This window comes from Cnephaeus nilssonii (genome assembly GCF_951640355.1).
Source record: "Cnephaeus nilssonii genome assembly, chromosome: 3".
Lineage (NCBI taxonomy): Eukaryota > Metazoa > Chordata > Mammalia > Chiroptera > Vespertilionidae > Cnephaeus > Cnephaeus nilssonii.
The window spans coordinates 43,675,897-43,699,051 of NC_137074.1; the positions used below are offsets into that span (position 1 = coordinate 43,675,897).

Consider the following 23,155-nt stretch of genomic DNA (forward strand, 5'->3'; position numbering starts at 1 on the left):
TGCTTCTTCATTTTAAAGAGGACACTGGAGAAATATGGAGTCTATCAAGAGAGGTCAGGATAGTCATGGGTCTGTTCATCAAGTCATATAAGGGACTGAGGATGATGAGTTCAGAAGATCAATACTAGACCACGTGGAGGATAGATCTTCAGTCCTATGAAGGGCAGTCATGTGGAGGAGCAGGAAGCATGTTCTGTGTGCCACCAGAGAGTAGACATAGGTCCAATGGATGGGGAATTCAGTGATATATCTCACAAACACTTATTATGTACTTATTTTAAGCATTGTGCTAAGTGCCAACAAGGGAAGGATATGGTGATGAATGGATCACACATCCTTGTTCAACACTGGGAAGAACTTTCTAAAATTCTGAGCTGTCCAGCAATGGAACAGGCATCTGGAGAAGTAGTGAGCTGCCTATCCGTGTAGTATTCAGGAGGAGGCTGGATGTGCACTTAGCAGAATGTGCCAAAATGAGTTTATTGAGTGGTAAGTGGGACTAAATCCCCTTCCAGATCAGAGATTCAGCGTCTGTGTTCAGCTTTGCTTTGGCAGGCTAGAGTGCTGCTCTGAAAAAAGTGTCATCTGATTACCCCCTCCCCCCACTTCCCACCAGCCTTTCCCACCCAGCTGCGCACTCTGCTTTCTCTGACAGTGAGCTCTGGTGGGCCAGTGAGACTGGAAGGTGGCTGCCATCAGTGACAGGGATGATGGAGTTTTGGCGGGTTTGTGTGGGTTCAAGGAATGCAGCATTGAAGCCATGTACACACAACCTGCTTAAGAACATCCCATGGGCAGAAAATGTTTTCTTCCTCTTCAGCCCTCCTCTGTTGCTGTGCCAGGCGGGCACAATGGTGCCTTTGAGAGGGGCAGCTGGAAGGGGGTGTTGGCAGGGAGGCTGGAAGTAGAACATTGCAGCTGGGGGGAACCAAATTCATTTCCAGGAGCAAACCTGCACTGGATGCCAGTTTCCAAAACAAAACTGCTATTTCTGAGAGCTCATGGTGGTGGGTTGTCTCAGAGTTGGACAGAGGGCAAAGCCATTTCCTATCCACTGTTCCACCCTCCCAAGTTAGAGGAAACTGGTGTGTTGAGGCATTCTTGCTCTGGATGCAGATTAATAGGCTTTTTGGTCATCTGGGGAGCTCAGGCTAACTTGGGGTGGATGGGGCTCTCTGAGGGGTCAGACTTTCCAGCAGACAGAGCAGGCTAATGGCCATAGGGACTGGCAGGGCTCAAAGGCAGTAGGCTTCCAGGCCATTAGATAGGCCTCAGAATGGAGACCCCATTCTTCTGCCTTTCAGGATTACTTCCCCTGCCCCTTAGCTGCCTGGCACCCTTGGTGCCATATGGGCTCTGCCCACTCACTGTCTTAACTCCTTTTGGTGGGAAAGAGGTGGGAGAACTCTGGCATTTCCTGTCCTGGGTTCACAGTTGTCCCACACCCTCTGCTACTTTCAAAGGTCCCAGCAACAGCTCCGAGATGGGCGTGGGAGGTTGGAGTGCCAGACTGCAGGCTCAGCCATCTCCCCTTTTGTGTTACAAATGCAGCAAGGTGGGTCCCTTTTATTTTGGTGGCTTCCAACAAAAAATATCTCACTTGAGGCTGGTCTAGTGGTAATTTCTATTAGTGTTCACACTAATTATGAGATTTTTTCACACGTTGATTCAATTTTACAATCAATATAGAGCAATTACTTCATTTCAGGCATTGTGCTGGGCCTGGGGATACAGAAGGAATAAGATAGAGTCCTTGCTTCAGAGAGCTGATTGCCATGTCCCAGTGGGAACCCACTACCAGCTCAGTAGGCACACCCATTAACTAGGTGGACCGTAGAAGGGTAGTGCTGTAGCATTATGGGGGCATGTGCGCTTGAAACTCAGCTGAGCTTGGAGTACTTCTTATCTTTCAGGAACTCAGTTTTCTTGTGTAAATAATGGGAATAATACACACCATGCAGAGTTGTTATGAAGATTAAATAAGGTGATGTATGCAAGCGCTGGGACAGAACTTGTTGCAAGGTCAGTGTTCCCTAAGTGGCTGCTGTTGTTATTAATTTGTTGATCCTAAGAACTTGAGATATAGCATGTATGTGTGCACAGTGGTAGTTATCTGATCCCTTGTTAGATTATGTGCTCTTCCTAAAATAGTCAATTCTTCTACCTTCTTAATTCCTCTTAGGATCAACAAGTTTATGACCTCACTGACCAACGTAGATAAACAAAAACCTATCTACTATAGCCAATGGGACGTATTGTCTATAATATTTTCTGTCTGTTTCTGTTGTAGAAGCAGAAAAAGGTAAAAATAGTTCTGTTCCCTGAGATCTCTGAGTCTCCTGAGTGTGGAAATGAAGATCATAAATTATTTTCAATATTCTAAAAAGTCTAAGAGAAATAATATATTTGCCACCGACAGCCCCAATTTCATTATTACTTAAAAGATGCATTTGCTTGGGGAAAGTTATTGTTTCACTAAGGGACCTTGGCAGTAGAAAAGTTAAGCTTGCTGGGGCAGAGGTTAGCCTGGAGATCTTCCAGGAACCTTTTAATCTAACCTGCTGAGTCATGTGACCCCAACCTAGGGTTTTCTGATACCTGCTTGGGCCTCATCTATCCACTGGGCTGCATTTCTCCCCACTGCTTTGTGAAATGTAGGCATGAGAATTCATCCTTAAAAGTTATTCCAAAGTCCTTGGAAGACACAAAGTATGGGTAGCCAGGAGTCTGAAGACAAAGAAAATCAAAGCAATTCACGAAGAACAAAGGAAATGAAAAAGAACAACAACAACAACAAAAAGCATATGGGTGAATGGAGGCTTGAAGTGAAATACGGGGTATACATTTGAAGGAAATAAAAAAGCAGGTCATTTAAGAGAGAGAAAAAGTTATGTGTCAGAAACTGCAACAAACAATGGAATTTTATAGAGAAGATTGACAGAAATAATTTCTTCTTAGTGGGCTCAAAGACTTTAAGGATCAGTGAAGAAACTTATAGTCAGTGCATGGCTAAATGAGATAGAGAGATAGGGAGGATGAAGCTGTGTTTAAAAATGGGTAAGGATTTAAGAACTCAAAGAATCATAGAGGTCCTCTAGAGGCCTGTTTTTTAGAGAAACAAGGGGTAATATAGGATTGAAGCAAGGCCAATATAACAGTGCTGATCCCTGATGGTGAGATTGTGGGTTACTTTTCTTTTCGGTCCCTCTATAGTTTAAAATGTTCTACCACGAATTTGGATTACTTTTATAATCAGGAAAAGACTGCAGTGGACATAGCAGGAGGGAGCAGGAAGAAACAGAAGTAGGAGCATCTGGACCAGAGAGAATTGTAGGATGAGCAAGAAGAGGAAATCTGAAGTGGCAAAGGCTGCCTTGGGTGTTCTCACCATGAAGATGGTGCTGGAATGATGGAGCCAATGCATTTGGCTGAGGAAGGAAAAGTCCAGAAGTGGCTATCTCTCCAAGGCCCATTCCAGCCTTCCTTTTGACTCTAGGGTTTGATGCATAATCAGGTTGCTGCCTTTCATTTTCCATGAACTCAAAATCCCTTCCAATGCTTTTCTCAGCTTTCCCTTCCCCATGAACGTGTTGTCATTTCATCTCCCTTGGGATCACTATGGCTGGGTAGATGGGCTGAGCACCTGGCCAGTTCCCACCTTCATTACTCCAAGCTCTGAAAGGCCCCACCTGCCTATGCTGAGAAGGTTTTGATGTTGCCAGAAGAGGCCAAGATGACTGAAGATCTTTCCCCTCTAACTTGAAAGTGTGCAATATTGCAGGTGGATACCAAGGCAGAATAAGAGAATGCCCTCAGTTGGAGCTGGAGAGCCACGGATTCTCTTCTGCCACTTACTGGCCAACCTGTAAAGTCCTTGATTTCTCTTTTTTTAAGAAACAATGGCACTTGGTTGTATTGGAATCGCTAAAGGTATCTGCCCAACCTGAAAGTAATCAGATTCATTGTTTATTCAGCTTCTTTACATGCACATGGCTGTGCTAAATGTAAGTTTTAGAATTTATGATTCTCATAGACAGGGCCCATATCGTGATATGAATTAAATATCCCCAGCATTGTGCCCAGTGTACTCCCTTTTGTAAAATTAAATTTTTAAAAATTGAGATGAAATTCACATTATACAATATAACCACTTCAAAGTTATATTTCAGTGGCATTTAGGACTTTCACTCACACTGTCTTTTTAAAGTGTTAAAATAACGTAATTATTTGGGTTGGTTCCATTTTGTTGTAATAAAAACGTGCTTCCTTGCTTATCCTCTTGTGAGCTCCCGTGCAGCAAATTCCCTAGGTCTAGGTTGTGAGGAACTGGCTGGGTCATACGGTCCACAAAATAATTTTCAGTTCATCATAGACTGCCAGACAAAGTGGTCGACCACTTAGGTTCCCACTGGAGGTGTCTGAGAGTTCCCATTTCTGCCCCTCCTCACTGCTATGGTTGGATATTCCAGAGCACTACAGAGCAGCTAGAAGTCATGAACTAAGCTCTATCAACATTGACATGGAGAGATCTCAAGAACATAATGGTGAGTGAAAAATGCAAGTTGCAGAGTGAAAAGGACTGGGGGGAACTCAGTTCTACCTGTAATATTTTATTTCTTTGGTTAAAATATACTTGAAGGGAATAAAACAAAATATTGACAAATACCAATTCTAAGTGAGTGGGCAATGGGAGTGTTTGACATACTGTTCTCAGGACTTTGTAGTATGTTTTTTTTTTTAAACCTCAGTTGAAAGAGGAGGGGGAACTGATGTACAGAGATTTCCAAAACATACTGGATAACAAATTATTTTTGAGCAGCTTCCAAATTGGGACTCACTTTTCCCATGCAGAGGTTCACGTTGCTGGAGCTGGCTCGCCTTCCCTTGTGAACATTGTTTTAAAGTAGATGAAATATCAAGGAATTTTGGAAGTTCTTATTTTTAGCCAGTAAAATGAAAAATTTCCACAGCATGTAAAATAAGTGCTCCAGTCGAAGCCTGCCTAGTTTGCTCCACCTAACTATGATCACATCAAAAACTTTTGCAAGGCTATTCTGGGCCTGGGGTGCGGAGATGACTCACCGAGTCCCTCCCTCGCCCCATCCCCCACCTGTTTATTCAGGTGAAATCAGATTAAAACGAACATCAAGGGCAGCTTTGGGAAGGAAGAGAAGCCAGAGACTCTGAGAGACCCTGAGAGATGGCCCTAGACAGAGGCGATGAGAGTCACGAGGGTGACATGCTGGCTTCTTAATTAGGGTCAGCCACAATGTACTGAGCACTCACTTCCCAGGAACAGATGAGTTTTCACAGGCCTTCCTGTGTGTTCCTGTGAAGGAGCATTTAAGGTGAGCATTTGGAATATTTTTTTATGCTCTCTCTCTCTTTTTGGTTAATCTTCGCCCAAGGATATTTCTTTTCATTGATTTTTAGAGAGAGTGGAAGGAAGGGAGGGAGGGACAGAGAGAGGTAGAGAGGGGAGGAGGAGCATTGATAAGTTGCCTCCCACAGGAGCCCCGAACTGGGGCGGCGGAGCGGGGGGGGGGGGGGGGGGGGGGGGGGGGGAGGACCCAACCTGTATCCAGGTACCTGCTCTTGACCAGGAATCCAACCCGCAATCCTTTGGTATAAGGGACAGTGCTTAACCACTGAGCACACCAGTCAGGGCTGTGCTCTCTTTTTGATAAATGTAAAAATCTCATGCCTAGTTTTAATGTTATCTGAAATGTTAAATAAAAATATGTGAATAAAAGCAGATCAGATATGCCTCACACCTGGTTGAGGATCTCTGCTCCAGACTAAAGTGCCAGTACTGCCCTGGAAGTCCCTGGTTTTGGTCAAATCTGTATTTGAAGCCTGACCTGACCACTCATAGGCGGTGGACTTCAGGTGAGCTTCTTGCCTTCTCTCAGCTTCTCTCCCCTTCTTTGAAAAGGTGATTTTGACACCTGCCACTTGAGGCTGCTTTGCAGATTCTGTGAGGCACTTAGCACCATTGCCAGTTACTTAAAAAACAACCCTGAAAACTTTATTCTGAACCATAGCCTTGGGAAGTAAGTTAACCCCTTTTGCTCCATTTTATAGATGAGAATACTGAGGCTCAGACACACGGTTTAGCAAGTTACTTCACCTAATTGCAAACAGGGCTAACCCCCGGTCCTGTGTGACTAGGCCAGGCCCCTTTCACTGTGCCAGCCCTGGCCTAGTGTGTGCATGTGAGCAATAGATCTCAAGTCACCTTCTCCCCCCCCTTGTCCTGGATGATCTGGCTCACATGGCCCTCCAGGACCCCTGGATCCAATCTGCTTAGCACTCATTAAGTGAATACTATGTTCCCTCTTATGTCAACTGGGCTGTAAGTTTCACTTCAGAGAAGACCAAGTTTCTTAGTCTTTCTCAACAAGCCACTGACCCCAGAGGTTGAATTCCGTGTGAGAGGCTTTTAATGGAGACCCTCCCTGCATAATCTCATTTTAGCTCCATTTCACCATCCAACTTTTTTTTTTTTTTTTAAATCAGTGACACACACACAGAGAATCTAAATAGACATTCTTATCTGTTCCCCTCTACCCTTTACCTTGGTACCCTTTCTCAAGTTGCTGAACCTCTTCAGCCTCAGTTTCCTCACCCATAAAGTGAGGACATTAATATTTGCCCTGCATGTTCTGTGGGTCAAAATGAGATGCTACGTAGGAAAACTTTTGTAAATTTGGAGGCAGGTTTCCTCTCTGACTCTCACCTACCATCCAGCCTGAATCTGTTCCTTTCTCAAGTGAGCAGAAGGACTATGTCTTCTGTTCAGAAAGTACTTCTCAGCAGCCCTCCCAGCTGCCTCAGCGGAGAGGGAACCGAATGGTCCCACACTCAGTAAAGGAAGAAGAAACTGCATCAGTGCTGAGTTCACTGAGTCTCTAGCGCTAGTTAGATAGAACTCTGTTTATGGCTTCTAAGCTACACTCATTCCAGGAGATCTAGAATCTTCTCTCTTACCAGGTTTTAGCAATGAAATCTCAGTCAAGTTACTCAGTGTATCTGAGACTGTTTCTTCATTTAAAAAATGTGGTAGTCCTTGCTTCATTGGGTTATTGTGTCAAACGAGGACACATGATGACAGGCAGTCAAAGCATGTAACTTTTTTTTTATTTTTGTTTCCTTCTGTTTACCTTTCAAAACCTCTGTGCCTCCTCTTGTTTTTCCATGAAATGGGGATAATAATGCCTGGCCTGCGTAGCTCACCAGGTTGCTGTGTGACTATGGAATAAAGGCTACGGTGGGGCTTTGAAATGGTGACGTGTGGTATAAATACCTGCCTGGGTTTATTCTTGGGGTGGCTGGCCTTGAACTGATGGGTGTGTTGGTCCTCACAGGCCTGAGCTGATGATGTGTGCAGTGGCCACATGTAGAAGGTCACTTAGCATAGCTTCTCCTCCTGCTCTTCCTGAGGGCCCTGTGCTCTCACCGCTACCTGTGGTGCTGGGCAGCCTCCTCACACCTGTCACTCACTTGCCTTGCTCTCCTGTCTCTCTGTCCCTCTGTCCCCCTCTCACAAGGCACAGGACCATCCGTGCACTGCTCTCTAGATGCAAAAATGGTGCCTGTCCCAATCTTGCTGACTGTCAGGAGCTACTGTCACATGACACCCCACTCCTTAGCCTCATGAATAAATAGTAAAAGGACTCATTATGAGGAGATAAGGAAAACAGGAAGTGCCCCTAAAAGCCACCCTTCCCCCCCACCCCCACCCCACCAGAGGCCACCAGCATCTTCAGCACCCAGGCTACCAGCCTGCTGTGCACTTGAGGAAGAGCTCTTGCATTTTGGATCCTTAGGGGACCTTAGGCAAGGCTGGCATGGAGGCGGGGGTAGGAGTCCTGGGATTTGGGAGGGCGGGCCACAGAGGCAGGGGCACAGAGCTGCTCTATTCTGGGTTCAGTTTCAAGGCCAGCTGCAGGGAGAACAAGCAGTCGCTGTGTGCCTGCAGCTGGCAGTGGCGAGGCCAGGGCTGTCCCTCACTTAGGGTATATTTAAAGAGTGCCCACTACATGGTCCTGCCAACAGGAAAAATGCACACTCTCTGGTAGCCATGCTCGGCACTCCTCCATCGCTGCAGCCTCCAGGCAATGGGTTTGTGTATCATCAGAGGATGGCTGGCTCCTCAGCCTTTCCAGGTGTTGGGTGGTACCACCTGGGGCCCCAACCTGGGCTCCCAGGTCTCTGCCCTCTAACTTGAGCTGCCAAAAGTTACAGGGATGAGCCGGATTGGCTCCTCCCACCCTGTGGTTGGTAACCCAGCAACCAACGGGAGAGACAGACAGATGAGTCAAATGCAAGCCCAGAATCTCTGGCTTTGTGTTCTGTTTGTGAACACTCCCTGTGAACGCAGACTCCCTTCCGGCAGGGAGTGGTGGGGCTTTCCCACACTGCTTCAGGCCAAATGCTCCTCCGTATAAGAATGCCCAGGCCCCACTTGCCAGCTAATGCAGACTTAGGGACACAGCCGGTGGGCCAGGGGGAGCCCATCCTGGCTGAACTCTCTGGCTTGGCCATTCACAAGTGAAACAAGACCACAGGCTTGAATCCCACGGGAAGGTGGGGTTGGTGGCTGAGAACCATGGACCAGGAAACCAATGGGCCTGAGGTCCTGCAGAACAGAGACGGAGCTGGTGTGCATAGAAGTTTGGACTTTTAGGTGGCCAGGGACAGAGCAGGGAGAGGACTTCACCAGAGCAATCCAGCCGAAGTGGGGTGAGTGGGTGGGAGTGGGCAGCTTATCAACCCGGGAAGGGAAGCCGACAGGCAAACTGTCTGAGGCAGGCAGGCTGCTACAAGTGCCGGAAGAGTCAGTAAATCACGAGTGCACCAACAGGATCAGCTACATAATTTGAAGGGCCCAGTTCAAAATGAAAATGCAGGGCCCTTTGTTAAGATTATCAAGAATTTCAAGATGGTGACAGAAGAGCATTCAGTGAAGGGCCCTTCTGAGCGACCACACAGGTTGCACACCTACAAAGCCAACAATGAGGACCTGTAAGTCAGCTCCTTGAAGCAGCTATGAAAGCTGAAGCGGGTGAGCTGGGGGATGTCCGGTCACCTCTGGCCTTACTTCCTCTCACCCCTGCTGCCCTGTGGCCCCCAGTTTCCAGGCTTTTACTGGGCTTAGGACATTGCCCCTGCCTTAGCAGCAGCTCTTCTCCCTGTGCTTGCTGCAACTAAGTCTTCACCTCTCTGAAAAGGGGGAATTGCAAGGCCACAGTGGGAAGAGGGCTGAGGGCAGGAATAGACTGTGGCCCTGGGTTCTTTGGGCCATTAGACCTCAGAACCCCAAGGATCCCTGGACAGGCCAAGACAGGCTGGTGCAGCAATTAGAGCCTCCTCTGAGTGAGGCTGCAGAGGATGGAGGTACAACATACGGACTACACTCTGGGTCACCAATTAAGGACCCATGTGAACATGTCCTGAAGGTGTGTGTGACAGTTCAGGAGCAGAACCAAGGTCCAAGAAGCTTTCTCCCCATTTGGGGACTTACCTCCAACTCTATATGGTCATGGAGTTTCTTGCAGGTGGCTGCGAAGGTCTCCGAGGTGCCGAATTCAAAGTACCACAGCTTGTTCTTCATCCTGGACCATGAAGCAGAGACATGGCTCAATATTCTGTATCTGAAATGGTCATGTAAAACAGCTACACAATCGGGGCTGGGAGGCCCAAGTCCCCAGCATTCCCCAAGCTTCTGTTTTCAGCACTTGTTAATCAAATGATTAGGGATGAATTTTTTTAAAATTTTTTCCCCCCAAATGTTCTTGCTACAAACTTAGAGAGAAAAAGCAAAACAAAAAACTCTTTTATGTCTTAGACATCATGGCTACTCTGGGTGAACTGCCAAGTGATCTCTGACCTTCCTGGTCAGAGCAGGAGAAAGGCCTGTGGGCCTCTGTTCCATGAAAATCAACCAGTGGTGACAAATGACAGCGGGCTCTGGTCACTGTCCTTTCCACTATTAATGCAGAGGGACTTCAGACAGAGCCCTCTCTTGGTTATAGTTGGGGTACAAAGGGAAGATATGGCCGCCTTTTGAGACTTGAGGGATGTACAGTCTCGGGACAATGGGGAGGTAGCCCCACAATAAACCAGCCAAAATGTGTGCTACTTTGTCTATGCTCTGACTGAAGGAAGCAGAGTGAAGAGAATTAGACACAGATTTGCAGGCAAGGTGGAAAGAGATAAAATAAAAAAGTGAATTGTTTTGTAGCAATTGTTTTCCTCACTTATTCCTCAATTGTATTTGCTTAGGCCATGACCATCTTTCATTTAGGAGTAGACCTGGTCATATTTGCTTCCAAGTAAGAGCTCATTATTTTGAGCTTGACGTTTTTCAACGTTTTCCTTAGTGGGAATAAACAATGGGGTTCCCATGTAGCTGAGAGCTTTGCAAAGTCAGATGGTGTGTCCTGACACTTGGTTGTTTTGATCAGATGGTCTCACCAGGAAGTGTTTCTGAAGGTATTCCATTCCGTCCATCCCAACTGTTGTCCCACTATCAGGAGCTGGCTAAGAGAAGGGACACCTGTCCAGTTTATATGCTGGGAGGTTTTGCTAAGGAAAGATTAAACAAAATCACATTCTTCTTGGCACATTCTTCAGTAGAGAAGAAGCTACCTTGAGTGCTGCTGATCCTTCATGCTCAGATTTGTGAACTAAAGGGAAAGGAACATTCTTCAGAGGCCAGAAGGCTCTTATTTCTTCCCAGTATTTCTTAGGCCAGAGCAGATGATTCTTCAGTGTACAGACACAAGTTTTCTCTTTGCATTTCTCAGAGTCCACATAGAACTTAGATGAGACTGTGTGCTTCCATTGCTTGAAGATTTCTAAGACCTAGTTGATTGGGAAGTAGTCTTTCTAACTCTTATCTTGCAGGAAAAGAAATGATAAATCACGAGGGACATAAGAATAAGCAAGATTTAGGGAGTTATGCCTCATGAAGGAAGTTAGAAGAACTGGGTGCACTTTAAGTAGACCAGTGCTTCTCACCCAGTGAGATGCGTCACAGGAATACCCATGATATCAATCTCCTCAGCCTCAGGTGGCCAGGCTGGGGTCTTGGGCAGGCAATGTCACAGCAGGCATTCTCATTTGTATGCCAAACAAATGCTTTTGTTTTCTGTGCATGTCATGATATGAAAAAGTGTTGGGAAACACTGTTCTAGATCCCCAGTTCTCTGCATGCACAACAATGTAAATACGAGTCAACTGGGAATTTCATTAAAATGCAAGTTGTGATTCAGTAGTTCAGGATTAGGGCCTAAAAATTCCTTGTGTTTTAACAAGCTGCTGATGCTGGTCCAGGGACCACACTTGGACTTGTGAGCACCTGGAGACTACATTTGTGGTTCTGAAACATTAGAATTCATAAGAATTACCTGAGGGATGTGAATAAAATGCAGTTTCCTGGGCTTCTATGTGCAGAGATTCTATGTGATAGTTGTGGGATGGGGCCCAGGAATATGCATTTTTGTGAGTGCCCAGGTAATAAAGATCGTTACACGGGGGTCAGTTGTCATGACTTTCAGAAACATTGCTGTAGATCCCAATGAAATGACAACTGAGGAAGAAAACATTCTGATTAAACCTGAAAGAGAGGATTTCTCAGGGAGGATAGAATGAGGGTCAGTGTCTTTCAATAGAAAATGATGGCAAAAGACCCAATAACAGGAAAAACACAGATTGTCATAAATGTCAAGGTTGAGCATTCCTCTCCAGCAGCGAGAGCATCTCTGTAGCCAGGAGACCTGCTTTGTGATTCCATTTTCAAATATCACTGCAGGTCTGAATCATGACTTTTGAAAGTTATTGCCAGGAGATTTAGAGTTTTAATAAAAATTTCCGGAAGCCACAAGCTATTTTTGTCTAAAAGTGGCTCTTTTGAAGATCTAATAAGGTTAAGAGGTCATGGTTAGGTCAGTATTGAAGGATGACTGAAAGGATCAAACAGACTACTCGTCCATTGCTGCTTAGATGCCCATTGCTGGCTGAGTGACATTTGGCAAGTTTTTAAGCCTCAGTTTCCTCATCTGTGAAATGGAGATAGTAAAAAGATCTGCTTCAAAGCATAGTTGAGATTAAATGAGATGATTGTAACTTCACATAATGCTTACTGCATAGTAAACTTAGCAAGAATGTTAGCTACTTTTAGCTATTATTTTAATGTCTTGTGTTGGCATATTTAGATAACATAGTAAGGCAAAAATGACAGAGCAGGTTGAGTAGTCACATACATTCAAATCTTTTTGGGACAGAAAGGGATGTGATTATATCTGTCAGATCATGTGTCTTGATTTTTGAGTGAAAACATATGTTCCCCACATGTCTAACCTAATAGATTTTTCCAGAGTCATAGACTACACCCTAATCCTTGGTTAATTATCTTGACTGATCACGTGATTATCCAAAGATGTTGATTGAAACTATGCTTCTGAGAAAGTGCATGTTTAGTGTGAAAAAAAAAAAAAAAGCATTTATCAATTCAAGAAACACTCATTGTGCCAGGGCTAGATGGGGGTCTATTGGTGCTACAATGAAGAACAAAACAAAACCCTCCATGAGCCAGGCACCTGGGAAGGACAGGCAAGGAAACAGACCATAGTGTTGTGAGCTAAGCAATTAGTACTGGGAGTAGCTAAGAGGAGGTGACATCCAGTTCTTAGTGGGGTCAGGGGTAGTTAGAGAAAGGATCCTAGGCAGGCAATGCCAGAGTTGAATTCTGAAGGATGTAGAAGGGAACAGAGAAGGTGAAGGAAGAACATTCCAGGTAGAGGAAGAAGATAAGGCAATAGCACAGGGCAAGAGGGAGCATTTGCCAGTAAGGCTGGAGAGGCAGACAGGAGCAAGATTATTAAGGTTGGGGATGCCATGCTTCAGTGTTTGGGCTTTATCTTAAAGTCTATAGTCTGTCATGGATCATCCTTAAGTGGGTGTAGTGGTGAGAGTGGTGGCACTAGTGACCTTATCAGGTTTGTGCTATTTAAAGATCACTCTGTACCAATGTGGAGAATGGATTGGAAGGGGGTGGGTACAGACTGGAAGCCTGGAGAATAGTTTGGAGGTGGTATAGAAATCCAGGAGACAATTGGGAAGGGCCTGAACAAAGGCAGTGACAATAGAGTTCAGGATAAGAGAATGGATTCACAAGCTAAAATTTAGGAGGTGGAATTCACAGCACTGGTTTGTTAAGGAGTGAGTGAGAAAGAGTACCAGTTAGCACACTCAACTTTTTGTCTTATATAGCATGGTAGACGGCAGGTGCCATTCACTGAGAGAGGGGCACAGGAGATCAATTCTCCAGTGGCAGCCCTCTTTATAATAGAAAAGAAGCACTTTCGTTTTTGGCCCATTCACCTACCCATCCATCCATCCATCCTTCTATCCATTCATCTGTGAAATATCTATTGAGCCCTTCTATGAGCCAGGCACTGTGTAGGGCCTAGGATCTCTGTCCTCACAGAGCTTACATACTTTTAATAGCTTCACCAAGACACTAACATTTGACCTCTGACCCACAGCAGACTAGCTGTTTGAAATCTAAGAGAATTATTTCTCCTGTTTTAACTCAGGCAAGTTTTAGTTAGAAGTGAATGCATTCTATTCCCATGGCTCTTTGGTTTTGCACTCTGATGAACATTTTACATATGCAATCTCTCTCAATTCTTAGAAAACCCCTATGAGTTAGGTACTATTGCCTCAAATAAGGAAAGCAAGACTTGAGGAGGTAAGTAACTTGCCCAAGGTAGCAAAGCAAGTAAGTGCAGAGAGGTCATCCAACCCAGACTGTCTGACCCCAGTTGTGCTTTGCTACCCTGCAACCTGATCTTAGCATGCTTTTGCATATTGTGTGGTATGGTGGTGTGTGCTCCTATAGCACTTAGTAGACTGCTGTGGTTCTCCTTCACCAGGTTGTTAAATGGATGTATCTGGGGACTGGGGTGTTAGTGGTTGCATCACATCCTAGGAAATGCTGTCTGATGAAGAGTGTCAGGCCCTCCCAGCTCCCAGCATCCAAGGGCTCTAGAGGAGTTGGAATCACATTTGTCATAGAAACCCTCCTGATCTTGAATTTGCATAGTCTGAGAGAGTCAGGTAGACCAGAATTGACCCCTGGCAAAGCCATATGCTCCCAATACATCTGTACCTTTCCTTCTCTGAGAAATGGGCAGAGGCAGTGTGCCCTTGAACCAGCCCAAACACAGAGTGAAAAAGAGAAAGCTGGAGATAAACCTAAATTGCTCTTCAGGCACCTACCACTGCAGGTTCAACATGGGCCTTTTTCAGACAGTCATTACAACAGAGTGCAGTGTGGTCTAAGGTAAAGACCCCAGAATGGAATCAAGGATCCCTGGGTTCAAATTTAGACTCTGCCCTTTATGAGTCATGTAGCTTTGAGCAATTTTTTTTTCTTTTCTGAGCTTCTTTACCCGTAAAATGGGCTAATACTTAACACAGTGTTAAAAATATTAAATGAGACATGTAAAACCATCTAAAATCGATCTTGGTTTACAGAAGGCCCACATCCCCTCTACACAATAAATGTTCATTAATTGAATGTTACTGATGCCTTGTCAATAATCAAAGTACTCACTTCCTAATTAAGGTCACTTATCTGGTTACTGAGAAAAATAGCTACTAGCCTTATTTTTGAAATGATATAAAGGGGGATTATTTGGTTTCCTCTGTTCTAGCCACCAAAATGGTGGACAATACAAAGGCAGGAGTTATGGGGGTAGGAACAGAGAAGTAAAGAGGCTCCTATTGGGAGAAAGGCTGATCAGGTAAGGTGGTTCCCATAACCCTGCATGACTGAATTAGCTATTAATGGTGGGCCCTGAAGTGGAGGTAGGCTTTAGGCCAAGTGATATAAGAGAAGATAAGATGGAACCTTTCTTTGTGTATGTTGGGGTGTTGTTGCCAAGGACTTTACTGGCAGGCTTATCTGAGGCAGGTTCCCTGTGGGTTACTGGCTGCCCCCTTTCTCAGCTGCTAGAAGATTAGGAAGGAAACCAAACTCCCAGCCTACTGTCATTGCATACCAAGACACCAGGGAGCAGTAATCTGGATTCTTCTACATTGTACTGTGTACACTGTCAGAGAAGATCCATATAGCAAGGGGTGCTGACAGCTTGTTTGTTGGCCTGGAAGTAGAGAAAGCCTCTTGTCAGGTAGACTTTGGCCTTTTGGTTTTGTAGTCACCCAGACATTTTACATATATTATCTCTTTCCATTCTCAGAAGAACCCTGTTGGTACTGTTGCTGAAAATAAAGAAATTCACAGATTGAAGTGACTTCTCCTTTGCTTCATCTTCCCTTTCTTCCTTTTTCTTTACCAACTCCAGCACCAGCACCTTTCCAAAGCCTTTGGTAAAAGTCTATAGGCATGAGATACCTCACAATTTGAGGAGGAATGTTGCCCCTTCCCTCCCTTGCCCCATCTGCCTGACAACCAGAGGGCCTGGATGCCAATGTCCCTTCTTCTCTTTTGAAGATGTCTCCCAGCCACTTTCCTCTTAGCTCTTGCTGGAGGTCTGCTGCTGCTGCATGTGGCGCTGGTTTCTGTCTGTTTTATCTTCACTTGTACAAGAACATGGCATTTGGAATCTGAGAGGCGAGGGGTCATGACCAGCTTTGCCACCCTTTGAACCTTCGTTTCTTCTTCTACAAAATGGGAATATTATTCTCTGCCCAACAAAGTTGTAAAGCTCATGTGGCAAATGCCAAGCACCAAGCAGGTGTTTAATGCATGGTAAGTGCTCACTAACTGTTCTCCCTTGTTGCTAGGAAACACAATCACTGGAGACTCATCCCCCAGCGGCTGCAGGAGTGGAAGCAGTGTGGGGGTCTATCCCAGGCAGCCAATATTTTTTGAATGAAATAAAACTAACAATATTTTAATGACTTCTGGAATGCGTTTTCTGCATCTGTCTTCCTGAGTTTTCTTTGGCCCATCATTTCTTTCCTTCTCATAATCACCTTTCAGCTGGAGATGACTAATCCTTAACCAGTTGTCCTGAGGCTGGTTTCCAGGTCCCTGAAACTCCTAGGTTCACTGTCAGGCTCTGAATTATCCAGGTGAACCCGTCTTTGAGGTAGAAGACCCTTATCTAGGGCACTCTCAGTCACATGGAGGAGTGGGAAACAGCAGCAGTGACACCGGGGCTTGACTGTATTTCGGGGTTTTCTTAATTTACCCCCTTGCTTTATAAAAAAAAATAACATTGATTGCACACTAGTTAGTTGAATCTTTTCATTTGACAGATGAGAGAAAAATTAGACTAATTAAAAACATTCTTTTATATTTGTTAACCATTTTGGGACTGGATTCAGTCATCCTCCTGACAGCCTAGGAATAGCCTGTTTTCAAGGATGGCCACGAGTGAAACCAAGCTAGCTGCCAGGCATTTTCACCAGCAAAGGCCACGAGCTTCTGGTGGCCCTTTTCCGATAATCTAAGAACTTTTTAGGGCAACGGACTTTTGAAGACATCAAAACATGAAAATGTTTCTTTGGGCTTAGAAGGCTACAAAGAGGATACTACAGCGATTTCTAGAAATAGGAGCCCTTGAAGAGAAGGTATTCCTCTTTGTGGTTCGGGCTTTGATAATCAGGCTCCTTGAGTGGGTCATGATTTCGTCAGTTAGGCCTTCTGTGTCAGCTAGGTGAAACATGCTACCCACAGGATGGGTTGTGTGTTATGCTCAAGTGGTAGAGACTATGCTGAGCCCGCAGGCAGGAGACCTGCCATCCAGCCCCAGTTCTCATATACACTGGCCTGTGACACCACAAGAGTTGGTTGGGGCTGCCCAGCCTCAGTTTCCTCATCCTACCATGGAAGACTCTGAATAGCTGACTTGTAAGGTTTCTCCAAACTTCCTGACATCTTGAGATAACACAATACAGGCTAGGGAAGAAGGGCCCATGTGTTCCTCAAGTGCCACCACTAAGGAGTGTAATGCCCAACTATTTCCATAGCTGCCATTTTTAAAAGAGAAAGAAATATGTGTTTTTATGTAAGATCTCCTGATTATTAGAGTTGGCAAGTAATTCAACTTTTTAAAAGAACGCTGCATAGGCCCAAAACTACACATCTGGGGAAAATGATGCCTAGCTTACATTAATTATAAATTTTCATAAGGTTCATCTTAATTAAAAAACAAAACAAATGATCTCACTTATTACTCTAGAGGGTTTCCTGGGTTATTGGTGGTGATATTGTTCCTACTAGTGAAGCGAGTAGACTAGTGTCAGGTTATTAAGGTAAATAATAATCTAGCAACATCAAGCAGCTATGATAATAACACAAAGGGCAATGCAAACCGAATTAAATTATAATTGAATGATGACTGTTGGTAAGAATATTAAGAATACTCTATCTGTTGACATTTTACATTTTTTAAATCCCAAGTGCCTTTGAAAGTTTAGTAATTGCGTTAACCAAAGTTTAGATCAAAGGTTAAAAAAGAGGAGGAAAAAAGCAGGTGGGCTTGGTTCTAAGGCCAGGATATCAAGTCCTGTAAGGGGCCCATGGCTGTCACCTCACAGGTGCTGCAGAGGCCATCTGTGTCACCTCACAACCAGCTGCCCTGGCCCATCAGAAAGCTTGTCACCACATCTAATCCACCCTGCATGCTGAACCCTGTTCTCACTGCTCGTTGGAATGGGCACTTGGTGACTCTCAGGCATGGAGCTGTGGATGGAAGAATCTTTTCCAAGAGTGGGCAGTGGCCCTTTGGTACAAGGGAAAGTGAGCCCCAGCAATCAGGAAGGAGACTTTATAAATAGCTATTTTTGTTCTCTGAGCATGTCTCTTGTGCCTGCTATTCCTGCCAACAGATTTGTCTTGGCTCAGTGTATTTCAGCTTCACGGGGCAAGGTATTCCCTGGATTTTTTCCATGCTGGGGACAGGACTGGTACTCATGGCACTAAGAAAAATCTACGGTGGTGAATGAAAGGGAGGACTGAAGACCAGAGATCAGAAGAGGATGGGTGGAAACATGGGGAACAAAAAGATGGGAGAGCTCAAGGAGGGGCTAAAGAAAAGAAAAAGAAACAGAAAGGAGGGAAAGACCCACCAAGCATGTATTTTATAGTATTTTATGGAATCCTCTTAATACCCTATGAAGACACATAAGTCATTTTAATGTGTGAAAAATTACCTGTAAAATCACAGGTGACAGATCATTTGCACTTAAGTGGCCTTTGGGGTCCAGGGATTCCAAGCCAGGAAATCACAAGTTCCAAGGATTCTTTCAAAGAGCCCAGGAATTGCAGTCAACATTTCTTAATGTGGAATAGTGTTTGTGCATTTGCTCATTGTAAAGAATGCATAGGCTAACTAGTGGATTTATTTTTTTTATGTGGAATGGAATTAACTCAATTATCTCCAGAGGCACTGACTGAATGGCAAATGGAGGTTGTTGAATAATAAAAATGGGAAAGTGAGTTACTACCTAGAACAGCTTAATGGATATCTTATTCAATACTAGAGGCCCGGTGCATGAAAATTCATGCACTGGAGGGAGGGGTCCCTCAGCCCAGCCTGCCCCTCTCACAGTCCGGGAGCCCTCAGGGGCAGGAGGCGACCAAGCGATCAGGGGAAGGCAATGCCCCATCACACCTCTGCTGCTGCCACTGTCGGCAGCACAAGCCTTGGCCGGCCCTGGTTACCTGAGCCTCTGGCGGCCCTGGGCGGCTGGGCAGCCACTATACGAGGCTTGCCTATGTCTCAGGCTGGCCCTGGGCAGCTGGGGGGGGGGGGGGCTGAGGGGACTGGGGGACTCCTGAGGCAGGCGTGTGGAGGCACTGATTGCCGCACACCTGCTGCCCTGGTGGGACTGAGGGGACTGGGCGCCGCCATCTTTTGGCTGTGGGCACTGCCATCTTTGAGGGCGGGGCAGTCAATTAGCATATTCCCTCCTTATTGGCTGTGGGCCCCGCCATCTTTGAGGGTGGGGCAGTCAATTAGCATATTCGCTCCTTATTGGCTGTGGGCGCCACCATCTTTGCAAAGGTGTGAGAGTCAATTAGCATATTCCCTCTTTACTAGATAGGATGACTCCCACAGTGGGGGTGTTCAGGAATGAATAAAAATAGTGCACTCTTTGATAGTACAAGGGTGCATGCAGAACTGGTACTCTATCCCAGCTCTGGATATTGGCTCTCTTCGAAGCCATAACAGCCTTCTCATGGTACAGACTAGCAAACTGAAACCAGTCCTGATGATGCACTGGCTGGAATTCAAACCCCAGCTCCTGTTGCTATGCCCCAGAGACATCTGAGAGAAATGGAAAAGTCAATCAGAGCCACACAGCTAGTGACCGTGAAACTGGGCAATTCTTATTCTTGCTTGTGGGCTGGCTTGGCTCACAACTACTACTCCTGCCATGGACACAGTCAGGAGATCCCAGCTCTAGGTTGGTTGGCTTTGGCTGCTCAGGACCCCTTGGCACTCTTTGCCACAGTGTCTAAATTCTGGACATCCCTATTGGTCTCTGGTCTCCACTCTTGCCCAAAAGTAATAAAGGGTCAAATGCACTGGCCCCACGTCCAGAGCGACCTCTCCACACCTTCAAGGGTAAGTCTGGGCTCCAGAGAATGTCTTCTCTCTGAACAGTGACCCTTTTCTTCCACACAAGACAGTTTGTGTTTGTTTCCAAGGACTATGGACATATTCTCCATCAGTAGGCTCTCCCAAATTCTGTCTGGCACCTGATAGTATCTCCTCCTAAGGGCAGGACTCCAGCACAAAGCCTGCCAAAGTCTGAAATCAGATCCTCCCCCTACGCGGCACCCAGGGACACACACATGTGCGCGTGTCGGAACACACGCAGGCCAGAACAGGGAGCTTCTCTGAGACTCCATTTACAGTTACTATACTTGCTCACAGACATTGCCTCTCTGAGACCCACAGCCTGGCTTGAGAACTGCCACAGTGATGTGAATGCCACCACATGGCCCTGCCACTTTGGGGGTGACCCTCGGGACAGACAGCTGGTGAGGCAGCTAGGGTTTTCTCTCCTGAGGGCCCGAGTCTCTGGAGTGTTTTTCCACTTAGTATCTGTCCTTGCCAAGAGAAAATAGCTCCCTTCCCCCATCCAAAAAAAAAAACTAAAAAAAAAACCTCAGTGTTTGGCTGCTTTTAGCAATCCTTTCTTCCTTTGAAGTTTTATTCGTGGAATGAAAATCCCCTTTAGGATGATTTGGCTGAGGCTAGAGGGCTCTGAACAAGTTTGCTCTTACAGTTCTCAGAGAACAAAGTCAAACACTGGGACCAAATGAAACTCTGCTCCCGGAGGGGAAGGACAGAGGCAGATGTGTGCCTCGCAGGTTCTCAGTATCTTTCTGTTTCTGAACTATGCTCTACCAACATTCACACACCCTTCAGCCCAGGAAAGTGGGACAGTGAAAGCCTAGGTGAGCAAGGACAGTTGATTAGAAGGGAAGCCCTGAACGTCCAGAGAGGACAGGCCACTTTGCTGGGACTGAGCTCTTGCTGAGGAAGGCCAGTTCCAGGGCCTAATCAAATAAGTCTAGAAACTGGCAATGGTCCGGGTGAGCCGGGGAAAACCCCAGAAGCAGGATTGCACCCTGACCTTACCGTAATTCCCAGGTGGGCCCTGAGAGAGACAGCCGAGCTTTGCCTCCCACTTCCCTCCCTCCTGCCCCAGCTCACCCCCATCTGTTGAGAATCACATATCCAGTGTTCTCTGTGTGCTGAACCTGCACTAGGTGCTTAATAAACCAAAGGCTCCCCCCATGTGGTCATCGCATCTACCTGCTGTGGTAGGTACTATGGTGGTTATTTTGTAGATGTGTTTGAGAATGTTGTTCTTTGGCAAATGCAATTGTAGACTGTCATGGTGTCTGAGAAGATGCAATCTGAATGAGTCTGCATCTCCTTGCTTCCTTCCACAACCAGCCTTTCTGGGCATGAGGCAGTGCCCGAGTTATGATAGGTCAGGTTACAAAAGTTCCTTGGTTAAGCCACTTGTTTGTCACTCTGAGCACATCTCCCCCGAGAAACAATGTTATGTTGATGTTGATTCCTAGCATAACCTACAAAAGCCAATTAACCCATTACATAGCCAATGTCTGGTTTGGAGACAGCTTGGTGGAACAGAAGAAGCTCTGGTTAGAAGCCAGAAAGGCTTGGGTTCAAGCCACAGGTCAGTCACTTACTTGCTCTGTGGCCTTGGGCAAGTCATTTAGTCTCTGTTCCTTGGTTGCTTCATCTTTGAATTGGGATAGTATTACTTACCTTGCAGGGATTGTTAGGAATGTTAATTGAGAAAGTATAGATAGGCCACATGGCATACACTCAAATAATGGTGCAATAGAACTCCACTGCTATGTGTAAAACTAGCTTTGTGGCCTCATGGATTCTGAGTTCCAGCTGGAAATATAAGTGGCATGTCTTTCCTGGTAAATTTGGGTTGGAGAATCTTTGATTTCCTCAACTTCCTGGGGAAAACACAGGACAATTCTTCCACCCTAAAATCCCTGGTGGCTACCCTGAAGTCTGGGCTGGAGTTCTTATGGAGTGAGAAGAGGTAGGAAGGGGAGTAAAGAACATAACATAAGGATGCATCTGATTTCTTCTTTCTGCTATGGTAAAACTACAAGATGATCTGGTTACTTCCTCCTGAGTTTCCTGTGCCTTCTACACCATCCACCAGGTGGATGCTTCTTGGTCAGAATTAAATAGTTTAATTTAATTAAGTAGTTCCCTCCTTGCTTCCTCTACCTTTTCAGTCATGAAATTGTTAGCAAGGCAAGTCAACAATTCATTAGATGGGAGGTGCATGCATAAATACTCCCTTTCCGTCCCAATTTCATTTTCTTCCTCTGCCAGTTTAAAAAATCTTAAATGGGAAGGCATCCACCAGAGCCTGGCTCTGCCTGAGAAGACTAGTAGACACTGCCAGCAAAATCCTTTCTGCTTCGCCCTTTTGAAAAAATCTCATCCATATGCTTTCGGCTTTGCTTCTGCTCTGACATTTGTGACTTCTTATACTGTGTGTACACTCCTAACACCCATTTTAATGACTGAGCTCATGTGCACTTGTCCCCCCCACCCCCAACCTGGCTTGGCATTTTGGCTGTGTGCTCTACTCCACTCTCTCTCTGCTGTCTCCGGGAAGGTCACGCTCATCTCCCCTGATGAACACGACTCCCCTTTGCTCCCTCTCTGTGCAGTTGGCAAATGTGCCCTGCTATGTCTGTGACCTGCTGCTCCTCCCTCCAGTTCCTCGGGAGAACTGCTTGGCATCTCTTCTGCTGGGCCTCTTACTTCTAGTTCACACCTGCTGCCCCACTGTGGGCTGTGATTTTAGAGTTTCATTTGAACATTCTACTTTATCCCCCTTAAGTCTCATTTTAAAGCTCTCCTGCTTGGTCTTCAAGTTTCTGACCACAAATATTCCTTTTGGTTTATGTGACAAGCTCCCAATGCCTTGCTAGGGGCCTGTCATTCCAGCATTGAAATCCATGGTCCAGAAGAACCGCTATTCTCAAATCAGCTACAGAGCAGCTCTGTGTCCACCCTACGTGCCTGGTTCTTCTACAAGTAGGACTCATGGCTGAGGAAGAGACTGAAACATTGCCTCTGCCCCACATCCCTTAGTTTCCTACCCAAGACACCAGAGTCACTGAGATACTGGCCAGGGTTCTTCTGGACATCTCTCTCAGCCCACACCCACAGGCAGAAGGGAGACAGTTTATGGTTACAAGTTTTCCTGTACTCCTTTTCATCTCTAACACAGGGGTCTCTCCATTGTGAATTCAGCAAAAATAGTGGTCTCATTAGATGCTCTGGGATAGGAAGATTCTGTAGTCAAGTACATTTGGGTACTTTACCCTGTTTTTGCATGGTCTCAATTGGTTGGAATCTAGATTAAAGCTTTACAACATCACATAGAAAAGAAATATATTTAATTTGGAATTTCCCAGTGTACTTGATGATTGACTTCTCTGCCCTCTATCTTCCTGTGAATTTCCTTTTAACATCTCGTGGAATTTGCTTTAACCAGTGTTACTTTAATACACACCTGAAGGAGAGTACTTGGGTAGCTACCTCCATAGGTTATTTTCAAACCTCATGATGATCTCCTTAGCTGT

The 23,155-nt window shown here is 45.6% G+C and overlaps 1 protein-coding gene across 5 annotated transcripts in view; it reads right to left on the minus strand.

Annotated features, from left to right (window-relative positions):
- Nucleotides 1-23,155, minus strand: part of DGKG (diacylglycerol kinase gamma) — a gene marked incomplete at its 5' end in the record, with an annotated part of 157,826 nt that overhangs the window by 45,701 nt on the left and 88,970 nt on the right. For all 5 annotated transcript variants that reach the window (XM_079766048.1, XM_079766045.1, XM_079766047.1 and 2 more), the window contains one exon: nt 9,527-9,617. In XM_079766048.1, coding sequence (XP_079622174.1) covers nt 9,527-9,617 — 91 coding nt within the window. The remainder of the gene's footprint in view (nt 1-9,526; nt 9,618-23,155) is intronic.